Source organism: Bombina bombina, unplaced genomic scaffold (assembly GCF_027579735.1).
Source record: "Bombina bombina isolate aBomBom1 unplaced genomic scaffold, aBomBom1.pri scaffold_561, whole genome shotgun sequence".
NCBI classification, from domain to species: domain Eukaryota; kingdom Metazoa; phylum Chordata; class Amphibia; order Anura; family Bombinatoridae; genus Bombina; species Bombina bombina.
The window spans coordinates 99,196-125,000 of record NW_026512129.1 but is presented as its reverse complement, the minus strand read 5'-3'; the positions used below and the strand labels follow the sequence as shown (position 1 = coordinate 125,000).

The following is a 25,805-nucleotide window of genomic DNA, read 5'->3' as shown; positions in this document are numbered from 1 at the left end:
TGAGATATTTCTTGGCCCAGTCTTGACGTTTCAGCTTGTGTGTCTTGTTCAGTGGTGGTCGTCTTTCAGCCTTTCTTACCTTGGCCATGTCTCTGAGTATTGCACACCTTGTGCTTTTGGGCACTCCAGTGATGTTGTAGCTCTGAAATATGGCCAAACTGGTGGCAAGTGGCATCTTGGCAGCTGCTTGCTTGACTTTTCTCAGTTCATGGGCAGTTATTTTGCACCTTGGTTTTTCCACACGCTTCTTGCGACCCTGTTGACTATTTTGAATGAAACGCTTGATTGTTCGATGATCACGCTTCAGAAGCTTTGCAATTTTAAGAGTGCTGCATCCCTCTGCAAGATATCTCACTATTTTTGACTTTTCTGAGCCTGTCAAGTCCTTCTTTTGACCCATTTTGCCAAAGGAAAGGAAGTTGCCTAATAATTATGCACACCTGATATAGGGTGTTGATGTCATTAGACCACACCCCTTCTCATTACAGAGATGCACATCACCTAATATGCTTAATTGGTAGTAGGCTTTCGAGCCTATACAGCTTGGAGTAAGACAACATGCATAAAGAGGATGATGTGGTCAAAATACTAATTTGCCTAATAATTCTGCACTCCCTGTATATATATATATATCTATATATATATATATATCTATCTACATATATATATATATATATATATATATATATATATATATATATATATATATATATATATATATATATATATATATATATATATATATATATATATATATAAAATATAAAGTGAATCCGCACTTTATGCAAAAATGACAGTGGTGACCAAAATATGTTAGGAAATCTGTACATGTATTACATCTCTACTTGATCTAATATTGTTAGCTTTATTCTATAAATAGGGCATATTTCCATCATTAAGATGATTTTCACGGGCCCCTTGCCAAAGAAATAGCTGTCAAAATTAAGAAATATTCCATCTTCTCTCGATAAAAAAGTGGAGTAAATTCAAAGAATGTTCGGTTCTCCTAAGGCGCAAAATAATGATAAATCCGAATTTCGGCGAGTAGTTTGGCGTATTCTTAAAAATACGACAGAAAAAGAGCATTTTTGTGCTTTGTTTGGCGCACATGTGCGCCTAGACGACAGAGAATAGAGTGGGAGAATTTTGCTGTCGTATTTGCTTATTTTAGGCATATTTTATGAAGATAAATAGGAGAATGATTAAGACAGCGTATTTATAGGCTCAAATATAGGAGAATTACAATGATAAATTGAGCCCTTTGAATTTGATATGAATGATTTTTGATCCTGACACTCTGGCAGTTGTGGATTATAAATATGAGTGCAGGCTCCCCCTACCATTGTGTTTTATATAAAATAAACATATATACAGTGTATATATATATATATATATATATATATATATATAAAATATATACTGTATATGCACTGCAGATATATCATATATAGTATAGAGAAATATGAATTGTCTGTATATATTTATTACGCACACACATACATTATATAACACAATAAAAGTTTGATTTGAATTTCACAGCTGTGAAGCCTAGAAAGGATCCCACCACACCAAGCTAAATTTAAGGTGTATAAGGGGTGGTGGCCGGCAGGGGGGAGGGCAAGTGGGGGGGACCCATTTTTATCTTGAGGATACTAAACCTGGGCCTAATTTTAAGGTGTCATTGGCTCCCTGGCACTAAGTTTGTCAAGCACCATCCTAAGAGATGTTCAAAAATGCTAAAAAGAAGGAAAAAAATAAATAAAAATAAATTCTTGCATTTTGCTAAAAAAAAAACAATGATTACACTAACAATAGAGCATTAGATCCTTTTTAAATGCAAGCATCAAAAATGTTTTGAAATATATCTCCAACACAAAATATATTGTAATTTGATTGAGACAGACCAAGGGTTATGCAAAACACACAAAATTATTATGGCTACACAGTCTAGCAGACAGAGACAGATCAATCAATGTTACAAATAAGCTAAGTTAGCTTATAGGGTCCTTATAAATTTATATTTTTTTATTGGGCATTTTCAAACCAATAAAAATATATTAGGTTGAAATATTTGTCATAGAAGTTTGAAATTAGGAGATCTAAGGGGTCGATTTATCAAAGGCTTTTGTCAGCCTTTGAGCCCCTACGGCTGCAGGTTGTCACAAGAGAACCTACACACCTTATTTAACAAGCAGCGGTCATCAGACCGCTGCTTTCCTAACCTTTCGCCACTTCTAAAGTGGGGAAAAACAATCTCTGCGGTCTAATGCGACCGGGGAGATTAACAGCTCCTGCCCCAGAATGATTGGCTGTGTGCGGGCAGGGGGCGGTATTGCATCCAAACATAAAATAGCGCTGTGTGCAATGCTGAATTTGGCCAGGGGAATTCAGCCCACCAGAGGCAAGCTGCGGCAGACAGGGGCATGTATGTGTGCCCCTGTCCGCCTAAGATGGATAAATCGCCCCCTAAGTAGACAATTAAAACATATATAAGTCCACTTATTATGATACCCTGATATTTGTATTACATCTATGACCCATCAAAAACAAAGAAACATACGGCTAGATTACGAGTTTTGCGTTAGAGGCTATGCGGTGCTAACGAGCAATTTTCCCTCATCGCTCACTTACCTGCAGCGCTGGTATTACAGGTTTTTACAAACCCGTCATTAAAAGACAAGAAGTGAGCGTTGATTGGAACAGCCAATAGAATGTGAGCTCAATCCTATTGGCTGATTGGATCAGCCAATAGGATTGAACTTCAATCCTATTGGCTGATTGCATCAGCCAATAGGATTTTTTCTACCTTAATTCCGATTGGCTGATAGAATTCTATCAGCCAAACGGAATCTAAGGGACGCCATCTTGGATGACATCACTTAAAGGTACCTTCATTCGTCTTTAGTCGTCGGATGAAGAGGATGCTCCGCATCGGATGTCTTGAAGATGGACCTGCTCCGCGCCGGATGGATGAACATAGAAGATGCCATCTGGATGAAGACTTCTCCCAGCTTCGCTGAGGACTTTGGACCGGATTGGATGAAAACTTCTCCCGGTAATTCGATCTTCAGGGGGTTAGTGTTTTTTCAAGGGTGTATTGGGTGGGTTTATTTTTTAGATTAGGGGTTTGGGCTTGCAAAAGAGCTAACTGCCCTTTTAAGGGCAATGCCCATCCAAATGCCCTTTTCAGGGCAATGGGGAGCTTAGGTTTTTTTAGATAGTATTTTATTTGGGGGGGTTGGTTGTTTGGTTGATGGGTTTTACTGTTGGGGGGGGTTATTTGTATTTTTTTTACAGGTAAAAGAGCTGATTACTTTGGGGCAATGCCCCGCAAATGGCCCTTTTAAGGGCTACTGGTAGTTTAGTTTAGGTTAGGTTTTTTTTTTATTTTTTTTTTTTATTTTTTTTTTGATAGGGCTATTAGATTAGGGGTAATTAGTTTAAATATCTGTAATTTGTTTATTATTTTCTGTAATTTAGTGGGGGGTTTTTGTACTTTAGCTAATTTAATTTAGGTAATTGTATTTAATTTAGTAAATTTATTTAATTATAGTGTAGTGTTAGGTGTTATTGTAACTTAGGTTAGGTTTTATTTTACAGGTACTTTTGTATTTATTTTAGCTAGGTAGTTATTAAATAGTTAATAACTATTTAATAACTATTGTACCTAGTTAAAATAAATACCAACTTGCCTGTAAAATAAAAATAAACCCTAAGCTAGCTACAATGTAACTATTAGTTATATTGTAGCTATCTTAGGGTTTATTTTACAGGTAAGTATTTAGTTTTAAATAGGAATAATTTAGTTAATGATAGTAATTTTATTTAGATTTATTTAAATTATATTTAAGTTAGGGGTTTTAGGGTTAGGGTTAGACTTAGGTTTAGGGATTAATACATTTAGTATAGTGGCGGCAACATTGGGGGTGGCAGATTAGGGGTTAATAAGTGTAGGTAGGTGGCGGCGATTTTAGGGATGGCAGATTAGGGGTTAATAATATTTAACTAATGTTTGCGAGGTGGGAGTGCAGTGGTTTAGGGGTTAATATGTTTATTATAGTGGCGGCGACGTTGGGGGTGGCAGATTAGGGGTTAATAAGTGTAGATAGGTTGCAGCAACATTGGAGGCGGCAGATTAGGGGTTAATAAATATAATTTTAGTGTCGGCGATGTTGGGGGCAGCAGATTAGAGGTTCATAAATATAATGTAGGTGACGGTGGTGTCCGGAGCGGCAGATTAGGGGTTAAAATTTTTATTATAGTGTTTGCGATGCAGAAAGGCCTCGGTTTAGGGGTTAATAGGTAGTTTATAGGTGTTAGTGTACTTTTTAGCACTTTAGTTATGAGTTTTATATTACAGCGTTGTACCATAAAACTCTTAACTACTGACATTTAAATGCGTTAGGACTCTTGACGGGGTAGGGTGTACCGCTCACTTTTTGGCCTCCCAGGACAGACTCGTAATACCGGCGCTATGGAAATCCTATAGAAAAAAGACTTTATGAAGTTTACGTAAGTTGTTTTGCGGTAAGGACAAAGAAGTGTGCGGTGACCCTAAACCTTCAAGACTCGTAATAGCAGCGGTAGCGAAAAAGCAGCGTTAGGACCTCTTAACACTGCTTTTTTTACCCTACCGCACAACTCGTAATCTATCCGTTAAATTGTTATTACTATGAGAAAATGATGACACTTATAGATTGTTATGTCTCCATAGTTAAGAGTGTTATAGGAGCTTTTTTAGAGTCACCCCCCCCCCCCCCATAGAAAAGGCTGTATTAAGTATTTTCCATTGTAGAGACCTGCAGGATGGACAGACAAAGGACTGCTCATTCCCCACACTGAATTTTGTCTTCTTAAGAAAAAATTATGTAAAAAGAGGCTAAGGGAATATTGCAGATAACCCCATAGTAGGAACAGTTATAGGATAATGCTGCTAGTATGATGTGAGTTCTGCAGTACTTTAGTTGCTTCACTTTTAAGTTGCACGAGTTTGATGTTGACCTTTGACCCACCACTGTTGAGAGCAACAGTTCTATAGTTATGCTGAGGTTCTGTTATCAGCTTGCATTACTCTGGAATAACCCTGAATTTGAAAACCAGTAGAACCCTGTGCAAAAGCTTTCCTAACAGATTTGTACAGACCTCTTGAATTGTCATAATTCTAAGGACAAGTTTAATTCACCCTGTAGATAACTGAAAAACATTGTAAGCCTTGTGTAAGCTTTTATAACACCTATTAAGACACTAATAATTTATAGTTCATCCCACGGTCAATATCATTTCCTGTTGTACAGTATGTACAGGAATGGAGTGAGATTATCATTATCTACAAGCCTGTGCATGCTACACTCTTTATTATGACGTATTTAACACATGGAGAAATCAGGCCCAAAGGGCTCTCATCTACATAAAACAAGTTTGCTACAAATAGTCCAAACATATATTAATGTTTAATTATTTTTTTTATATTTTTCCCTCTGTTTTTACATAAATTCTTGTTTTTTTATAGAGTGCAATTGTAATAATCATTCTGACAAGTGCCATTTTGATATGGAAGTGTTCCTGGTCAATGATGAGGAAAGTGGAGGTGTATGTGAAGACTGTCAACATAGCACAATGGGCAATCAGTGTGAACTGTGTAAACCATACTTTTATCATGATCCTCTCCGAGATATTTCTGATCCATTAACTTGCATACGTAAGTCTACCTTTTTTTACATGTAGTGACCTTTTTTTTAAATTCTTGTAAACAGTTATAGTCTGCAGGAAAATAAAACATTTAAAGGGACAGTCAAGTCCAAAAAAAAAACTTTCATGATTCAAATAGGGCATGTAATTTTAAACAACTTTCCAATTTACTTTAATCACAAATTATGCTTTGTTCTCTTGGTATTCTTAGTTGAAAGCTTAACCTAAGATGTTTATATGCTAATTTCTTAGACCTTGAAGGCCGCCTCTAATCTGAAAGCATTTTGACAGTTTTTCACCACTAAAGGGCATTAGTTCATGTGTTTCACATAGATAACATTGAGCTCACGCACGTGAATTTACCGAGGAGTGAGCACTGATTTGCTAAAATGCAAGTCTGTCAAATGAACTAAAATAAGGGGGCAGTCTGCAGAGCAGAGGCTTAGATACAAGGTAATTACAGAGGTAAAATGTGTATTATTATAACTGTGTTGGTTATGCAAATCTGGTGATTATCTATCTTTTTAAACAATAAAAATTCTGGTGTTGACTGTCCCTTTAAAATCCTGTTACTTGATAGGCTTATATATTAATAATTATAAAACTTTGTTCTTTATGGTAAATTAAACTCATAGGGCTTGATTTATCATGAGTTGAATGCCCTGATCAGTTGCACGCTCACTTATTTAGCCTGCAACTATTTATGAGGCAGTGGTTTAAGCCGCTGCTTCATAAACCCTCTTCACCAACTGGAGGTGGCGGATGAAAATCAAAATGGATTCTTGCACTGCGAGATCTGTTGGCACTCTACAAATAATTGATAATAATAATAATGATTCATTTGACCAGATGATTGGGGTGGCATTGCACAAGTGTTAGCTCATGCTGTCATAAATAAGGCGAGTATATGAGCCCCACAATCTGCAATGGAATGCCTACAGGTTCACAATATGTGAATTCTGTCTGTTCGCAGATTGATAAATTATGCCCATAGAGTAGCTTTGGATTTAGTAGTGTATTTACATGTAAGCAAAATATTACAATTAGTAATACCACGTCTCTGTAGGCAACTTGTGTTCCCAAATTATATATAAAAATCAGACAAGCCAATAAGTGGGTGGCAATGTAACCAAGCTGTTGTGCCCAAAAAGTGATATATTATTATTTGACCCACGATTAAGGCAGGAAAAACTTCTAGCTGTTAATGTTCTTTAGAAGTGTTCTTTAGATGGCAGGTTGGTTTACCTGGGGATTTAATGGGTCATAAGGTTGTGTTGAGGAAGCTGTGTAGGTAAGGTTGCCATATTGCCGCTTTAAAGAAGGAAAAATATTAAAAATACATTTGTCAGGGTTCTTATTGTGAAATATTATGCAAAACATTTCTTTTAAATAACCCCCGACATATGTATTTTTTAAGTGACCTTTCTTAAATGGGCAATATGGCAACCCTATGGGGTTGATTTATCAAAGGCTTTTGCCAGCCTTTGAAACCCTATGGCTGCATGTTCTCACAATAGAACCTGCATGCTGTATGTAACAAGTAGCGGTTATCAGACTGCTGCTTGTTAAAGCATTTCGCCAACTCAACAGTGGCGAAATTCAATCTCCGTGGCCTAGTCCGACCGAGGGGATTGACAGCTCCTGCCCGTGTGTTATTGGCTGTATGTGGGCAGGGGGCGGGATTGTACTCAAGCGCAAAATAGCACTCGTGTGCAATGGTAAATTCCTCCGGGGAAATTCTCCCCGCCAGAGGCAAGCTGAGGCGGACAGGGGCGCATATATGGGGGGGATTAGTTGGGGAGGGGACATGTAGGGAGGATTCCTAGGGTTCTAGGATCTCTAATCAGTAAAAGGCTAATAGCTAAATGAGGGCTTGAGATAATAGCAATAATTTAGTATTAATAGTGGTAAGGGACAAGTTAATAGTACTGGGGTCTGGAATTAATAGCAATAGGTTTACTGGGGTTATAATGGTAGTTTGTAAAGATAGGAGACCATGGTTAATAGAGATACATGTATAGGTACCAGGGTTGATAGCTATAGGAGGGTCTGATTTAAGGTGGTAAGTTTAGTATTAATAGTTATAGGGGATCTGGGGTTAAAATGGTAGAGGGGTAGGTTTAAGACAGATAGGAAGGTAGAAGTTAATGTCAGTTAATTGTGATGGTGATCTTGTAAGTTTAAATTTAATTGCAACTTGTATTTAAAATCTGGCTAAAGCCATTATTATTCAGTGAATCAGAAAAAGTGTATTGTAACTATATTGAAAATTAGTATTGGTATATTGGTGTAAAACAGTAGACATTTTAATAAAGCCCAATATTTAATGCAAACAAAATGTCACACATAGCATAATGGCAACATTAGCATGCTAAGTGAGCAAAAATCTTGAGCATGTTACTTATTTAACCCCGTGTATACACAGCAAATAGCAAAAAATAATATGACTTTAGTTGTAGCAATTCAAATTTAAATAGAACATTAATACTTGCATCAACTACATTGTTTTCTGCACAGACAGAACAATACTAACACTAAATGATGTGATGAAACAACTGCAAATAATTAAATGTATCAGTAAAGATCACATGTGTCTTAAAGGGGCGATGTAAACCATAAAATCTTGTTTGGAAATAAATCTGAGCTGCTATTAAACTAGACAGGCCTATTATGTGTCCTATTATAGGACATAAAACCAATCACAATATATAAAATGAACTAAAAGTTGTGAAAACAATAACAAACAATAAAAATTGGTAACAAAAAGTCTTAAAAGTCCAACAGATGTGTGCTGTGTAAATATAAACACCACGAGTCAGCTCTTCCTCCTGCTGGTTGATCTGGTAAAGAAAGAAGAAGGGCGCCTCATGGTGCAGAAAGTTTAAAAACATATTCATCAGAATAAAAATTCCCTAAAGGGTACTCACAATGAATAAAGCACTATAGATAAGTGCTAGTAGAGCAAGCTGGATCTCAACAGTCTCCTGCTGACTGGCCACCTGGGCTTCACATGCAATCAGGATCCCTCTAAGTGCAGGGTTGGCTGGTCTCTTGTGTTTGGCAGACAGTCTGGGTTCCTCTTGGTTGGAGGGGTTAAAAGTAATCCCTATGAATTAGATGTATGCTGTTCCTTTAATTCTGGCATGGATTTCATGACCGACCAATGAACTTTGCAGTGCCTTGTTGCTCCAGAAGAGGTAATCAAGATGGAAATTGTAATTTTCCCAATCCTCTGAAGACAGACATCAGCCTTCCGCTGTATCTTTAGCTAGATGTGACTCAAATTCCTACTTCTAACTTTAGAACTAAAATGAACCATAACTACAATCCCAATCCTTGACCCTAACCTCAATTCCTAGCCTAACCAGGTTCTAATCCTAAACCTAGAACTAAAATGAACTGTAAACATGGCTCAAATCCCTGACTGTAATCCTTGCACCAAAACTTTTACCAAATTCCTAATCCGAATCCTAGGCCATGACCCCATGCCGGGCCCTAACCCTTGCACCATCTCTTACCTCAATTTCTAATCTAACAGACGTTCCTAATCCTTACCCTATCATTAAAATGAACCCTAAGCATGACCCAAATCCCTGACCCTAAACCCTTGCACCCACCATAACCCCAATTCCTGATCCTAAATGAAGTACTAAAATGAATCCGAACCATGATCTCAATCATTAAAACTAACCTTTGCACCTGTGCTAAACCCAATTCCTAACCTAACCAATTTTCCTCATCCTAATCCCATCACTAATATGAAATCCAATTGTAACCTCCATCCCCAACCCTAATTATAACCCCTGCCATAAACTCAATACATAACCTCGTCAGATGCAATATTCCAGGAATGGGATAACTTGGGTGGTAATATCATTGTATAATTGAGAGATCTCTGTCCACAACATGGCCAGTCATGATTTTGTGGCTAACTTATTTAATATAAATATTGTGAAATTAATTGTATTTGTGTTACTTTTGTTCATTTGCCCTGCAGCTTGTGACTGTGACCCAGATGGAACACAGAATAATGGCTTATGTGACAGCAACAATGATCGAAGACTTGGAACTATTGCTGGTGCATGTTTATGCAAAAAAAATGTGGAAGGGCTCCGCTGCGACCAATGCAAACCTGGATATTATGGCCTGACTGCCAATGATCTCTGGGGATGTCAGTGTGAGTAACTGGAGTATAGTACAATGGGTGCTGGTCCACTAGCATGTGATTTCAAGTACATAAAAATTGGGTTAATAAATTTAGGGTCAGATTACGAGTGGTGCTCTAACAGTTTTGCGTGAGCGAAAAGGGTTTTTTCGCAGATGTTTGCATGTGTCAGATGTAGCGTTCATTTTACAAGTTGAAAGAATACATGATCGCTTGAGCCCAATTAAAGTATATATATATAGGGCTGGGCTATATGGGCAACAATGAAAATTGCAATTTTAATTTCCATTTTCTTATAAATGACTATAACACCTTCATTTTTCAATAAAAAAAATGTATTTAATACTACAGATTCTTAATGTACATGTTTCTCAATGTCCAATAGACTCTGGTAGCATAAAAATACAAACCACAAAATAGTTAAAATAATATTAACTGCCTGTGCTGTGGTTACATAGTAGACACTAGCCAGTTCTTAGGTCTTCTGACACAACACTGTAATTTTTTCTTGGACAGTTAGTCTAGCTGTGGTACGATTAACATATGAAACAGTGTAAGCATGGAGAAACCTGACTGACTTTACAGCAGTATGATTTGTGTATAAGTGCAGTAAAGGTAATAAAATGCACACACTGCTGCATTTGTTATTCATTTAGATGAGTGACTGTCCAGGCAAACATGAAGGATGTGGCATTGACAAGGTCAATCCTGACATCCAACAGCCTGCCATACTACATCACACAGCTATTCTGTAGTACATAACAGAACACTAAGATCAGTTATAGTTACAGTACATAATACAAACAAGTGAACTCAACACATGCAAAGCTAATTGAAATAGAATTAGCTGGCCAGTTCTTACCACATTGTCCTTGTTTTCTTGGGCAGTCAGTCTAGTTGTGGTATGAGTAACATATAAAGCAGAGTGCATGGAGAAACCTGAAAAGAACTGACTGTCCAGCAGCATGATTTGTGCTTCTAAGTGCAGTAAAGGTAATACAATGCACACTACTTCATGTGTTAGTCATTTAGCTGAGTGAATGTCCAGGAAAACATTGGAGATTTGTCACCGCTTGACCACCACCACACCACTGCTTGACCACTGCCACACCACTCCCAGATGAATGCTTGTTGCTCCCACACACTCTGCAATCTCTGCAATAATGGCCGTTTCGTGTGCACTCTCAGGTCCGCCCACAGCCACACACTGGTCCGCCTCTCATCCTCCCTCTCCACCTCCGTTTTCATGAAAAACAGGGAATTTAAAAAAAAAAATGCATACTCTCACGGTATTTAAATTGAGGCGATTAGTCACGGTTTTAAATCATATATATGCGATTAATTGTGCAGTCCTAAAATATATATATGTGTGTACATATATATTTATATGTGTATATATTTATTTACAACCATAAAGACACATATAAACACATAAATACATATGTATATGTTACAGGAAAAGTCAGAAATATGGGTGATCCTCATTACCCAAGCGGCTGTGGGTAAAGCCCGATGTAGTGTAATTCCTCTATCTACACTATTTTTTTTGCCTCTGACTGGGGGTTCAAGAAACAACCCCCCCGATCCTCTGGCATCCACCCCAAGTGAACCTTTGGGAATGAGGTTTACAAGGGGGACTTTGCCCCCAATGAACCCCCCAAGTGAAGGCAAAAAGATAGTGAAGATGTGTGAATTACAGTGTATCATATACAGTATATGTCTGATGTGGTGACTCGATGCACTCTGAGAAGATTTACCATGTTACATCGGGCTTTACCCACAGCTGCATGGGTAATTTACCCGCAACATATACAGTACATATATATAAGTGCATTGGATCCCTTAGCAGTCAAATCAATGAAAACATGAAAAAGCATATTTATACAATATTCATATTTAATAAAGTAAGAACAACACGGAAGGGGCGCCAATGGTAGAATCCAGCCTGTCTCTATGGGCATAATTGATTGCCTTCACCACATGTGAGTATCCTGTGTATATTGGGGTTTTGTGGTGTTCTCAATCACCATTGATCTGTACCATTGGCGCCTCTATACTTTGTTTTACATTTTATATTTAATAAAGTGTTTAACTGCATTTACTTTAAATATTTCATAATCAAATGTTCTGCAAATAGCAGAATATGCTCTATGTATTTTAAATAGATGCTCATATACTGTATATATATATATATATATATATATATATATATATATATATATATATATATATATATATATATATATATATATATATATATATATATATATATATATTTATGTACAAAAGAAGATGTCCAGGCACTTCTCTGATAAAAAGTCCAACCTTTATTTCCAAATGTAAAAACAAAAGGTGTCTACAGCTTAGCCTCCGTACTGACAGACTGTGCAAATGTGTGGACAGCTGGGTTCCTATGCAGCAGACATGTTTCGTGCCTGTATACACATAGAGTATATATATGTATATATATATATATATATATATTTATTTATAAAATCATCTATATATTTAGTGCTGAGGAATCTGTTGGCACTCTACAAATAACTGATAATAATCATAATAATATATACTGTATTAATATATAAGTATAGATATATGTTGTACCAAAATACCATCAGATATACTGTATGTAGAAATATGTTTTTATAAATAAATAGAACATATTCTGCTATGTGAAGAACACTGGAATGTGAAACATTCATATTTTCATGTTGGGTTAGCGCACTTAAGAATATCCGATCAGGTTTGTACGCGAGTAGGGTGTTTTTTCACACTTTTTTGGTCCATTAACTTCTATTTGGAAATACGTTAATGCGTGCACCATATCCTAAATTTGGCTTTTTGAGTGCAACGGTTTAGTGCGTGAGCGAAAACTGTTTACTTTCAACTTGTAATACGAGCGCTACACGACGTGCACAAAAAGTTTACTTCTAGTAGAGTTAGTGCGTAAGCAGAAGCATTAAATATTGCTCCAATTATAATCTGGCCCTTAATATATAATGAATATTTGTTTAAAAAAAGTTTTCATATTAAAAAAAATCTCTTATCTATAGTATACCATGCATTATAGTCAGTGCCTACAGATTAATACTTGTGTGGATTTTTTGCAGACTGTAACTGCAATCCAATAGGAAGTTTGCCAAACTCAGTATGTGACCCTGTTATTGGAAAGTGCTACTGTCAGAACTTTACAACAGGCCGATATTGTGAAGAATGCCAAGTAAGTATCAGAATATCACATGTCCTTTGGGAATAGCTACAATGCTCATTAAACTAAAATGTTCTAGCTTCTATATGAAGCCCAATTTATAAATGTCAACATTGTTTGCAGAAATGATCAAGTTTAAGCAGTTTATTTTGAGTTTGACAGCAAAGGGGCAGTACAGTCAAAATTAAACTTTCATGATTTAGATAGAGCATGCAATTTTAAACAACTTTCCATTTTACTTCAGTCTCCTAGTATCTTTTGTTAAAAAGCATACCTATGTAGGCTTAGGAGAAGCTATCTAAAACACAAGGTAAACAAGGGTGCCAAAATGGCCAAGCACAGTCTGTCTCAAACCGGTATGATATAGTGTACAGAGTTTTAGATGCAAGAGCAAAAAGCAAAACAATATTTTAATGTAAAATTAAGGTCTTATGTATATATATAGTGAGTACACCCCTCACATTTTTAAAATATTTTATTATACCTTTTCATGTGTCAACACTGAAGAAATGACACTTTGCTACAATGTAAATTAGTGAGTGTACAGCCTGTATGACAATGTAAATTTGCTGTCAATTCAAAATAACTCAACACACAGCCATTAATGTCTAAACCGTTGGCAATAAAAGTGAGTACACCCCTAAGTGAAAATGTCAAAATTGGGCCCAAAGTCTCAATATATTGTGTGGACACCATTATTTTCCAGCACTGCCTTAACCCTCTTGGGCATGGAGTTCACCAGAGCTTCACAGGTTGCCACTGGAGTCCTGTTCCACTCCTCCATGATGACATCATGGAGTTGGTGGATGTTAGAGACCATGCGCTGTCCCACCTTCCATTTGAGGATGCCCCACAGATGCTCAATAGGGTTTAGGTCTGGAGACATGCTTGGCCACTCCATCACCTTTACCCTCAGCTGCTTTAGCAAGGCAATGGTTGCCTTGAAGGTGTGTTTGGGGGCTTTCTTGTGCATCATCTTTAGAAGATGCTTCCTTCTGGGACAACAGCCATGCAGACCAATTTGATGCAGTGTGCGGCATATGGTCTGAGCACTGACAGGCTGACCCCACACCCCTTCAACCTCTGCAGCAATGCTGGCAGCACTCATACGTCTATTTCCCAAAGACAACCTCTGGATATGACGCTGAGCACGTGCACTCAACTTTCTTTGGTCGACCATGGCGAGGCCTGTTCTTAGTGGAACCTGTCCTGTGAAACCTCTGTATAGTCTTGCCCATCATGCTGCAGCACAGTATAAGGGTCTTGCCAATCTTCTTATAGCCTAGACGATCTTTATGTAGAGCAACAATTCTTTTTTTTTACCTGCTCCCCATTCACACCTGAGACCTTGTGACACTAACGAGTCACATGAAACCAGGGAGGGAAAAGGGCTAATTGGGCCCAATTTGGACATTTCCACTTAGGGGTGTACTCACTTTTGTTGCCAACGGTTTTGACATTAATGGCTGTGTGCTGGGTTATTTTGAGTTAACAGCAAATTTACACTGTTATACAATCTGTACAATCACTACTTTACATTGCAGCAAAGTGTCATTTCTTCAGTGTTGTCACATGAAAAGATATAATAAAATACTTACAAAAATGTGAGGGGTGTACTTACTTTTGTGAGATACTGTATATATAAATATATATAATATTATATAGACATACATGTAGATAGAATGCAACGATGAATAAATGAAAGGTAATATTATAACTTAGAAAGGCTATGAAAATAAGTACAATTACATAGCATGATTTTTAAAAGCATATAGATTGAACATATCAATTATTCAGCTAAATAACAGAAAGAAAACAAAAGTTCTACTCTTGCAAATATGTTCTAAATCCAACACAACAGAGCATAAAATTAGAATTTACATACAAAAAAATGCCTTAAAGGAACACTGAACCCGAATGTTTTCTTTCGTGATTCGGATAGAGCATGCAATTTTAAGCAACTTTCTAATTTACTCCTATTAACAATTTTTCTTCATTCTCTTGATATCTTTATTTGAAAAAGAAGGCATCTAAGCTAAGGAGCCAGACAATTTTTGGTTCAGACCCTGGACAGCACTTGTTTATTGGTGGGTGAATTTATCTACCAATCAGCAAGAACAACCCAGGTTGTTCACCAAAAATGGGCCGGCATCTAAACTTACATTCTTGCTTTTCAAATAAAGATACCAAGAGAATGAAGACAAATTGATAATAGGAGTAAATTAGAAAGTTGCTTAAAATTGCATGCTCTTTCTGAATCATGAAAGAAAAAATTTGGGTTCAGTGTGCCTTTAAGCTTGATTGAGATGAACAAGCTGAGCTCCCATGAGTCTGAGAATTTGTTTAAGGGACAAGCAGACTATTGAGAAGGATAACAATTCTAATTATGTAACAAATGTAATGACACAGATCCAGTTATGTTCCCATTGACTGATGCATCGTGAGAAGGGAGGAGTATGACAAACATTAATACTATAGAACACCATGTGCTGCAATTTCTTTAAGGGGCATAAAAGAGCAAAAAGAAAATGTTATAATTTTTTAGAGTGTTTTCTCATTGGCCTATTGCTTGTATATACCTGTGTGCTTACCTACTGAAAAGAGATTAAAGGGACATTAAACATTTTGAGATGGTAAATGATAAATCGTATATATATGAAAAAACTCCATTATATACTTTCATTATTTATTTTCTCCCCTTTTCCTGTAATTCCATTCTGAAATTGTGAGCTTTTCACTTTTCTGTTAGAAATGGAAGTGCAGAGCACTGTTATATTCCACACACCCATTGGCTACATACACTAGTGACCTATTTATAACTGTATCTAATTTGGTTCATTCTCTTGACATCCTTTGTTGAAAAGCATATCTAAATAGACTCAGTAGCTGCTGATTGGTGGCTGAACATAGATGCCTCATGTGATTGGCTCATCCATGTGCATTGCTATTTATTCAACAAATGGTATCTAAATAATGAAGCAAATTAGATGATAGAATTAAATTGAAAAGTTGTTTAAAATTGTATTCTCTCTATCTGAATTGCGAAAGAAAAATTCGAGGTTTCATGTCCCTTTAATTATATTTTTTTGCATTTTAGCCTGGTTACTGGGGACTTGGAAACAGCCTTTACCCTTGCTCTTCATGTAACTGCGATATAGGAGGAGCACGCAGTCATTTGTAAGTATAACATGTCTAGTCAGTATATTCTACCTGAACTTTAGATTACAACAAGAAACGTCAAAGACTGGAAATGTAGGGACAGTAAACACCTTGAGATGTTTGTATGCATGTTTACCTACAACTCCCTTCAGTTCCCATAGGCTTTAATAATAGTGAAGGATGGAGATTTTGTAATGGTACTTTATGGAAGTCATGACACCCAAAAAGATAAACTGATTCCCTCTGTAATAAAACACTGCTAAAATACCTTAATCCAATAAATATAAATAAATATAAATTAGTTTTTCTATGTCCTTTATCTATGGGGAAATATATTATCCAGTGGTCTTTACATTGTTAAAGGTGACAAATGCTGAAAGAACATGTTTAAAGGTGCTAGAGGCAGTGGAGGACAACTCTTCAAACTTAACCACTTTGGCCTTCACCCAGACAAAAAAGATAGGGTGGAGAAGCGCACAAGACGCAAGACCACTTATAGTGTAGTATTTAATTACAGGGGAGTAGAGGTGGAAAACTATTCCAGAGCCTCCCTTCATTTATTACATATGATATTATTTATACCCTAAAATGCCAAATTATGAATGCTTAGGGGCCTATTTAAGATGGTGCGAGCAGACATGATCCGATATAGCGGATCATGTCTGCTGCACATCGATAAATTCCGGCAGCATACACTCTCACAAAAACTGCTGGTGCAATACCGCCCCTGCAGATTCGTGGCCAATCGCTAGCAGAGGGTGTCAATCAACCAGATCGTATTCGATCGGGTTGATTTCTGTTGATTTCTGTCGCCACCTCAGAGGTTATGGACAGGTTTTGGCGAGCCTGAAGGCTTGTCCGAAACACGGGGCATCAAGCTCCATATGGAGATTGATAAATATGCCCCTTAGTGTTTTTTAAAAGAAAATACTACATTTCATTTTTCTCCAACATCATCTTCCTTTCTCTATTCCATTTTTTATCTTTCTCTGTTCCTTTCTCTTTCATTCCCCCTTTTTTCCTCTGTCGACGCTTTTGTATCCCACTGTTCACCTTTCAATCTTGCAGTCTTTACTCCCTTACCACCCTTTTTCCTCTCTTGTTCTAGCACTCTATAACAAAAATGACTGAGGGTGATATAAAGGTCAGGCAATAGATGAAGTATCTTATTATTACATGGTCAATACAAGATCCAAATCTAGCAGACTGTGAATCACCAGAAACCTTAAGAAGAGGTGAAAGTTTAGTAGGCTTTTTTTCAAGTATGCTATGATTTTACTACTGATATAAGCTAAGCATAGTGAAACAGTAGTATGGAACTCCATTTGCAAGTATGCTACATATACAAATATACTCATATTTCTTCATATTAGTGAATGACTAGCCTGCACTGACAGACAGCACTTAACCCCTAAATGAGCAGCAACGTACCCTGTATGTCATTGGTATTTCTATGGGGGGGTTAATAGCGCAGTATCAATGCCAGTGGCAAGACCGCGCTATTTTAATAAGCATGCAGGGGGGAATGAGGGTTCAATAGTGTGGTCTTGCCGCTCACAGATAGACCTGCGCTATTACAACCAAACAAACCCTTAACCGTCAGCTACGTACAGGGTATGTTGCAGTCGTTAAGATGTTAATTATCTGTGTTTTGTTGTATCTGTACATATTCTGACCATGTACACTGCAGGCAGGACTCTATAAGTGATCACTAGAGGTGCATAACTTTGTATCTGAAAAGTTCTGGGCAGTGTGGGAGGTCATGGGTTAGAAAAATAATAATCCCCAGCAATCCCAGGAAAGTGGAATTTCCTAAACCCTGTTAAAATTTTGCATTGACGATGAAACAAACGCACAGCCATAATACCAGGTGTGGGTTATTAAAGCAGTGAGTATTTACATGTGCAGCATCATAAAATCACAGATCCCACGGTTAGTAACTGAAATAGTCTCTCTTTCTGTAACTGGATTACCCAGCTGAAACAGGAAGTGACATAAACAAGCTTCTGGACAGAAAACACTACAGAATATGGGAGGGCTACAGTAAGAGCAGCTCCACCAAGTATAATAAATTGCTGGTTTAGCGCAGGCAATTCTTTTTTTACAATATTATAAGATCCAGGTGTTGGGGACATCACCTGCACTGAATCATTGAAGCCACTAAATGGAGCTGCTCTTAATACTAATTATAGGAAAAGAAGAGAAAGAAAAAAGGAAATGTCAGAATTGCATAAAAAATGTCTATGGAAAAGTCTCCACTAGTGCCTGAATTTTTTAAAGTGTTCCTAAAAAAAATTACTAAAAATAATAATTGATACGCACATGAAAAAGATTATGATAAAAAAATAAAATAAAAGAATGGCAGAATTTTTTTTTATTTTTGGGGAGCATTTTAATTGTTGGGGTAAAGCCCATGCCACCCATATGGATGATGGTTAAATGGTAAGAAGTGGACTGCGTGTGACCAGGCAGGAACTAAGAGTAGAATTAGTGAAAGGGGAGTGAATTGAAGCAGAGTGCCCTGACCATGAGTTACCTGCTGGAGAATATGACATCTAAATCTAGGATTTCAAAAAGACATAACTAAGAGATAGCAGAAAATGTTATAAAGAGGATACAGAGCACAACATGTGGGGTGAAAGAAGGACAAATACATATAGAATAGGTGACTGTTAAAACGTTCATTTTAAATTATTAAGTACCTTTTAGTAACTATTAATTTATACTCATTATATCGGCAATACTTGGTTTCACTTTTTATTCTCAAAATGAACTAGAATTAATTAGACTGTTTTTGCTCGCTCCTGTATACAGATGCTCTCTGGCACATGGTCAGTGCGACTGTCTTCCTAACATCATTGGTCGTCAGTGTAATCAGGCTGCACCTGGACATTTCTTCATACCACTGGATTATTACATATATGAAGCAGAAAATGCCCAGCCACTGTCAACCTCTCAGCCTTTTGTAAGTACCTACTATTATAGCATGGCCCCTAGAATATATCTGTGGCACACAACAACAACTTCCAATCCTCTGAAAGAAGTCTTATACATATTTCATAATTGATGCATTTGAGTTTGCACAAATAAGTACAAATCTACAGTTTATGTTGTGTTTTCTTTAAATATTCATTATTCCAGTGCACCTGTATCTTATTTAGGGTTTTCTATAGGTTTTTTATAATTTTTTTGGATGATATCAGACCATGAAAAATCCTCTATTATATAGTATTAGGGGCCGATTTATCATACGCTGTTGCCATTTATCATTGCACAAGCAGATCTTGTGAACTGCTTGTGCAAAGCCGCCCCCTGCAGATTCGCAGCCAATCGGCCACTAACAGAGGGTGTTAATCAGCCCAATCGTATGAGATTGGGTGGATTGATGTCAGCAGCCTCAGAGCAGGTGGAACAGTTAAGGAGCAGTGGTCTTAAGACTGCTGCTTCATAACTGCTGTTTCCGACGATCCTGAAGGCTTGCACAGAAACAGGGGCATCAGGGGCTAATCGGCCTTTATACGTTGGCCCCCTAGTTTTGATTTCATTGTCTAACTTCAGCTTGTACCTTTGTACTTTATTAAATGCACACTGTACTGAAAATGTTTTGTAAATACTTTTCTCCTTAGTATGTTCCCAATAATGTCTTATACCAGCTGCCAGGTATTAAATGTTTTCATAATTGCTGCTTTAGGTTTATACTTTCAAAGGAAATAGCTGGTTTTAAAACCTCCACCCATCTTTGAAAAACCCTGTACATTTATTACTATGCAGCTGGCATAGCCAGTAATGAAAACACACTATGAGGGGAAAAAAAGTAAATAACTGGTCAAAACAGATGATAAGTGTCTGAGTCTGAAAAAAACCTGAAACGACTATGTAGTGCACAAAAGCTTGTATTGTCTAATAATTTTAACTAAACACTCAAAATATTGCAATGTAAGTTTATGGGTGTAAAATGATGTACCTGGAGAGTAAATAAATATGAACAAAAATAATCATAAGTTTTACTTAAACAATATAGGATATATCTAGAACAAGAGAGACAGAGGGCGCCACATAGTGCAGATAAATACAAGACATGATGAGAGGTTTGTAGGTATACAGATGTCCTACTCATGTGGTAAAAAGCACTGATGTGCAGTATAAGCAGGCCGAGTCCAAAGAGTCGCTCAGCAGACTCCCCAGGCACCTGGATCAGATGGTCTCTTTATCCCAGCAGGGAAGATCCGAAGTAGCAGTATAGTGCCCACGGTCTTCTTTGCCGTTAGCAAAGAATAGTGTTCTCCATGGCGCAGTCAGTCAGGTGTATAACCAACAGGGAGCCCCAAAAAATGATCAATCCAGGATTAAAAGAATGCAGCAGCGATGTAACAAAACATCAAAGGTTTATTTAAAAAGTTTAAAACCACATTAGCAATGCGTTTCTCTGTGTCACAGCACGGTTTCATCATGATAGCCTGATGAAACCGTGTTGTGACACAGAGAAACGCATTGTTAATGTGGTTTTAAACTTTTTAAATAAAGTTTTGATTTAATTAATTATAATCATTTTTATTATTTTGCATATATTTTTTATCATTTATTACTTAATATTATTTTCTGGCGCCTCTTACTGATACCTGCCTGCTTCTGGTTGCCGGCTGTCCTCTCAAATATAGGATATAACAAATGTTGATAAAAAATCTATCTTTACTACTTAAAAAGACAAAAAATTCCTTCTGTAACTCTCACTCCTACTAAAATCCCCCACATTCCTTCCAAAGCTTTCATGCACCTACTAGTCACACCTTCACTCAATACCCTACCGATACCACTTGTCTCACAAGATATACCCAACAATGACCATTCATGGGCACTATCCTGATATACCCAGCCATGTATACCAGCCAAATGACCCCAATTTATACCTATATATCAATTCATATATATTTTACATTAACATTATATGTATATATATATATATATATATATATATATATATATATATATATATATATATATATATATATATATATATATATATATATATATTATATATATAAATATTTAATAATAATAATTACATTTTGTTCTATGTACAGAACATAGGAATGTACAATATGCTTAACACACTTCGGGTTTCATGCTTTAGGTCTAACGGTTTTAATTTAGTTTAAAACAAATGTAAATGTTTCAAAGCAAAAGGTGAAAAGTTCACCTGTGGCTACATACTTATCCTAACGCTCTCTGGATAGCGAGCTAACCTGATCCTCTTTTTGCAAGAGCCCTGGACACGCTAACAGAAGGCTTAGCAGTTTGGCTCCCAGAACCTGCACTAAAGTTATTGCAGGTCCTGGGTGCCGAGCGTGCTAAGCCTCCTGTTAGCACGGTCTCCAGAATGCAATAAGGTAAGTATTATGCTTTAAAATGTTGTCAGTATTTTTGGTACGAATGTACATTCGTCCGAAAACAAATGCACATCTTTAAAATTTAATGTAAACAATTATTATAGATGTACTAAACTATTCTAAAAAATATATAGAATAAATATGTATATTTGACAGTATCTATAATAATTATTAATAATTATTAATATTTTTGTCAATATTTCATATTTAATATTTAAATTATGTGTGTTAAGATAACTAATTCTTCATGTGCATTAACCCGACACCATGTTAGACCTAAAGCGTGAAACCCCAAGTGTGTTACGCGTATTTTACATGCTTTTTCCTATAAAAAAATATTATTAACCCCTTAATGACAACTGACGTACCAGGTACGTCATGCATTAACAAGCAGTTAATGACAATGGACGTACCTGGTACGTCAGTTGTCTAAGAGAGTGCTGGAAGCGATCGCAATCGCTTCCAGCAGCTCTCAGGGTATTGCAGTGATGCCTCCATATGGAGGCATCCTGCAATACCTTTTTAGAAGACTCCGATGCAGAGAGAGCCACTCTGTGGCCCTCGCTGCACCGGTAGTGATGGTGCCGGTTCGTTGGTGGGTGGGAGCGTAACAGGGAGGCGGGTGGGCGGCCCATCGCTACCCGGCATCCGGTTCCTAGAAGTGCAATGTGCACGCCGGGTGCCGGGAGTAGCTATTGGTGTTATTAAACTTTTTTTTAATTCTTGCACATACATACTGTTACTTGTAAATACATATTATTATTATATAATTTATGTATGTGTCAGTATATTTTAAAACAAGTTAGTTTAACCTCCTTTTTGCTAGTACAACTGAATTAATTAACGTGTCGCGAAATGATGTAGGTCTAAAAAGTGTGTCACCAACATGAAAAGTTTGGAAAGCTCTGGGTTAAAGGGACATTAAACACTTTGAGATAGTGATATAAAATAATAAATCATATATATAAAAAAAGTCTGCAATATACTTTTAATATTTATTTTGCCACCCTTTCCTGTAGTTCCACTCTGAAATGGTGTTTTTTTTCCAGTTCCTGTTAGAAATGGAAGGGCAGAATATTTAAACAGCTAATGAAACTTTAAAAAAAACATCTACATGTTATTATCAAACTAATCTTTTCTTTGAATGCATCATTCTAGCATTTTTTTAGTGTTTAATGTCCCTTTAAATATATATTTATAGGAATAGATATACAAGTATAGGTATATATATATATATATATATATATATATATATATATATATATATATATATATATATATATATATATGTGTGTATATATATATATGCTATGGTAACTTGACTGGGCGACGTGATACCATGTGGTCACGTTACGCGATGCAGCAACGTCATGACGTCATTGCGCACAGGGCAGATCAACGTACAGGAGTGCCAAGTGATATCGTATATAAGGTTGTGTGTGTTAAGGTATGATAGGTGAGTGGTTGGGCATTAAGTTGTCTATAACAATTTTTTGACATTTGACAAAGGTGTTATGTGAACACCGAAACGTTATGTCGTTTTAATCTTTGCATATTAAAAGTTACATTTTATTATGAACAGTGAGTGCCTTTTTCTGCCTTTGGATTTATGGATTTCTATTTAAGTGCACCCTGGCTGCTGTACAGACTGTTTGATGTGCTGATCTGTTTTTGGGACTTTATATATATATATATATATATATATATATATATATATATATATATATATATATATATATATATAAATCTCCTGTATTTGAAGAGCATTTGAATGTGAAATATTTATAGTAAATAAACAGTAAAACACATTAAATATTATTATGGAATTATTTAGACGTATACATATATTATAGCGCTTTGTAGTCAGTTACACATCCATTTACATTTAAACCCTTTATAAAAACTTGTTATTAATATTTATGTGAATATTTTTTTTATCAGATAGTGTTTATATAAGTGTACCATTTTATTTTAATGTATTTACGTTGTGTTTGGTGCGTTTTATTTTAGCCCTAACCCTTTATGCGAGGTCTTCAGTTTCTCTAACCCGGCATGCTTTACATTAGATTGTGCTCAAGTGAACACGTTTATTTTCAGCTTGCAATATGCACGCAAATTAACACACTCACAATATTCTAATATTGCTTGCATGCAAAGGTTAGTGAGCCACTTGTAATCTAGCTCTGATTAGCTTATTTTACCAAAAAACTAATATTATAATTTTAGCTATATATTTGAATGAGGTGTTAGCTGTATATATGAGGACACATTGAGGATATAGAAATGGAGTTTGTTAAAATGGCATTGTGAAAGTATAGCTTCCAAAAAAATGTGGAAAACAGCACACTTTCCTTTTCTATGTGTGGCACGGAATACCAGACTTGCCAGGTCCAATCAAGCATCAAAAACAAAAAGATTCCAGTCTCTAAAATCAATTAAAGACCTTTATTCTTCCATGCAGGGTCCCAGAACACACATACAATGTTTCAGGCCTGCACTAGGCCCTTAGTCATGTATACTTAATTATATAGGTTCTGTCTTTCATACCTCCACCTGTTACCTGTTCACATGGGAGCATTTATTTGCACAAAAGTGACATCTTGTGGATGTAAACCATATTACATCCAATTTTGTTCTTATTTAATGCTCCAATGTGAATACTTGTTTTTTTGCATTGCAAAAAAGCATTAAAAAAATTATAAACAGGGGCGGAGCCGGCAGCTACAGAGATGGCTGCATAACTCCGGAGCTCCGCTGTAAAGGCCCTTATAACATCAGGAATCCTGACCATCCTTGCTCCTATAATCCCCTCCAATACTCCCCTGTACCCCTAAAGCCCATGGCAATAACTTAGAGGGACATTTTGCTTCACATTCCCTGAACCAAGGAGGCACAGCATACCGGACCGAATACAGGCCGCATCCACCATCAGGCCACAAGTAAACCCCCTTACATGTAACCAGGGACTACAACCAAGCCCCCAGGAAGGCTTGCACCTCAAAACGAAGGGCCTTTACAGTCAAAAACGGCACCCAATTTTCGAGTCGGACCGGAAAAAAAAATCTAGCCTGGGGATTGGGCCTACACCGGAACTCCACTTCGTCCAGGGTAAGAATTTTCATATACCCTACCACACCAGCTCATTCATATAGTAACAGGCCCACTCCCTACCTGTAATCCAGCCACAATCAGCAATCAGGCACTGCATGGCCCTTACAGGCCCCTACTAAAAATCGATCCCAGGGATTGGGCCTACTACAGAACTAGCTCTGGTTACAGACCAGATGCATAGCTCAACCTATTCTATATTCCTGATCAATACAACAGGAACTATAGCTCCAACATTTCACACCAGCCTGTGCAAAAACAGAGAAAAAAAAAAAGGGGGGGAGAGAAGAAAATAAATAGCAACTGAGCTGCCTTTAACCACCAATGCTGCAGCTTTTTTGAAACACAAACCTATAGAAATATTCTTTGCTTGGCCTTTAAATTCAGCTTGGGGACCTAAACCTAAACCTCTTCTCTATAAATTTGCCACTGTGATTACAACACGGACCTTCATCCCCTCAGTCTGCAATATATTGCTGACAAGCACCTTTCATTTATTATCAGTGAGCACAAAATCCCTTTGACTGTTTTGGTGCTAAATTCATTAAATAGCACACAACTTGCAAGACTTATATTGCATAAGGCAATTTTACCACAAGAGGTCCAAGAACCACGCCACGTGCACCTTTTGTTCAATATGGCGACTAAACGAAATATCAAACAAGATAAAATGCCAAAATCTACGGCAGGGAAATCAAACTTAATGTCTTCCTTCTTACATAGTGCAGATACAACGCATACCTCTCCTGCTTCCCTCAAAACTGGGGACAAAACTCCTCAGACTCAGTCACAGGAATCTCAACCAAACAGAACTTTACCAACAGACTGCCAGCTCTCTCCTTCTTTTTTACAAAATTTACCTTCGAAAAAGGATATTGCGGACATAGTCCGTTCCTGTATCAGAGAAGAACTGGGGAATTAAAACAGGACATTCACACCTTAGGTTTTCAGGTCGAAACCCTTGAAAGCAACCAAGACCTCATTAAAGGAGATGTACAACAATTAACAGATCAAGTAACCTCGCAACAGGAGACCATAACCTCACTTCAAGACAAACTCGATGATCTCGAGAACCGAAGTAGGCGCAAAA

At 36.9% G+C, this 25,805-nt stretch overlaps 1 protein-coding gene across 1 annotated transcript in view; it reads left to right on the top strand.

Annotated features, from left to right (window-relative positions):
* Nucleotides 1-25,805, top strand: part of LOC128644138 (laminin subunit beta-4-like) — a 184,889-nt gene that overhangs the window by 70,415 nt on the left and 88,669 nt on the right. The window contains exons 10-14 of the mRNA XM_053696848.1: nucleotides 5,510-5,698; nucleotides 9,686-9,865; nucleotides 12,964-13,073; nucleotides 16,159-16,238; nucleotides 19,035-19,185. Coding sequence (XP_053552823.1) covers nucleotides 5,510-5,698; nucleotides 9,686-9,865; nucleotides 12,964-13,073; nucleotides 16,159-16,238; nucleotides 19,035-19,185 — 710 coding nt within the window. The remainder of the gene's footprint in view (nucleotides 1-5,509; nucleotides 5,699-9,685; nucleotides 9,866-12,963; nucleotides 13,074-16,158; nucleotides 16,239-19,034; nucleotides 19,186-25,805) is intronic.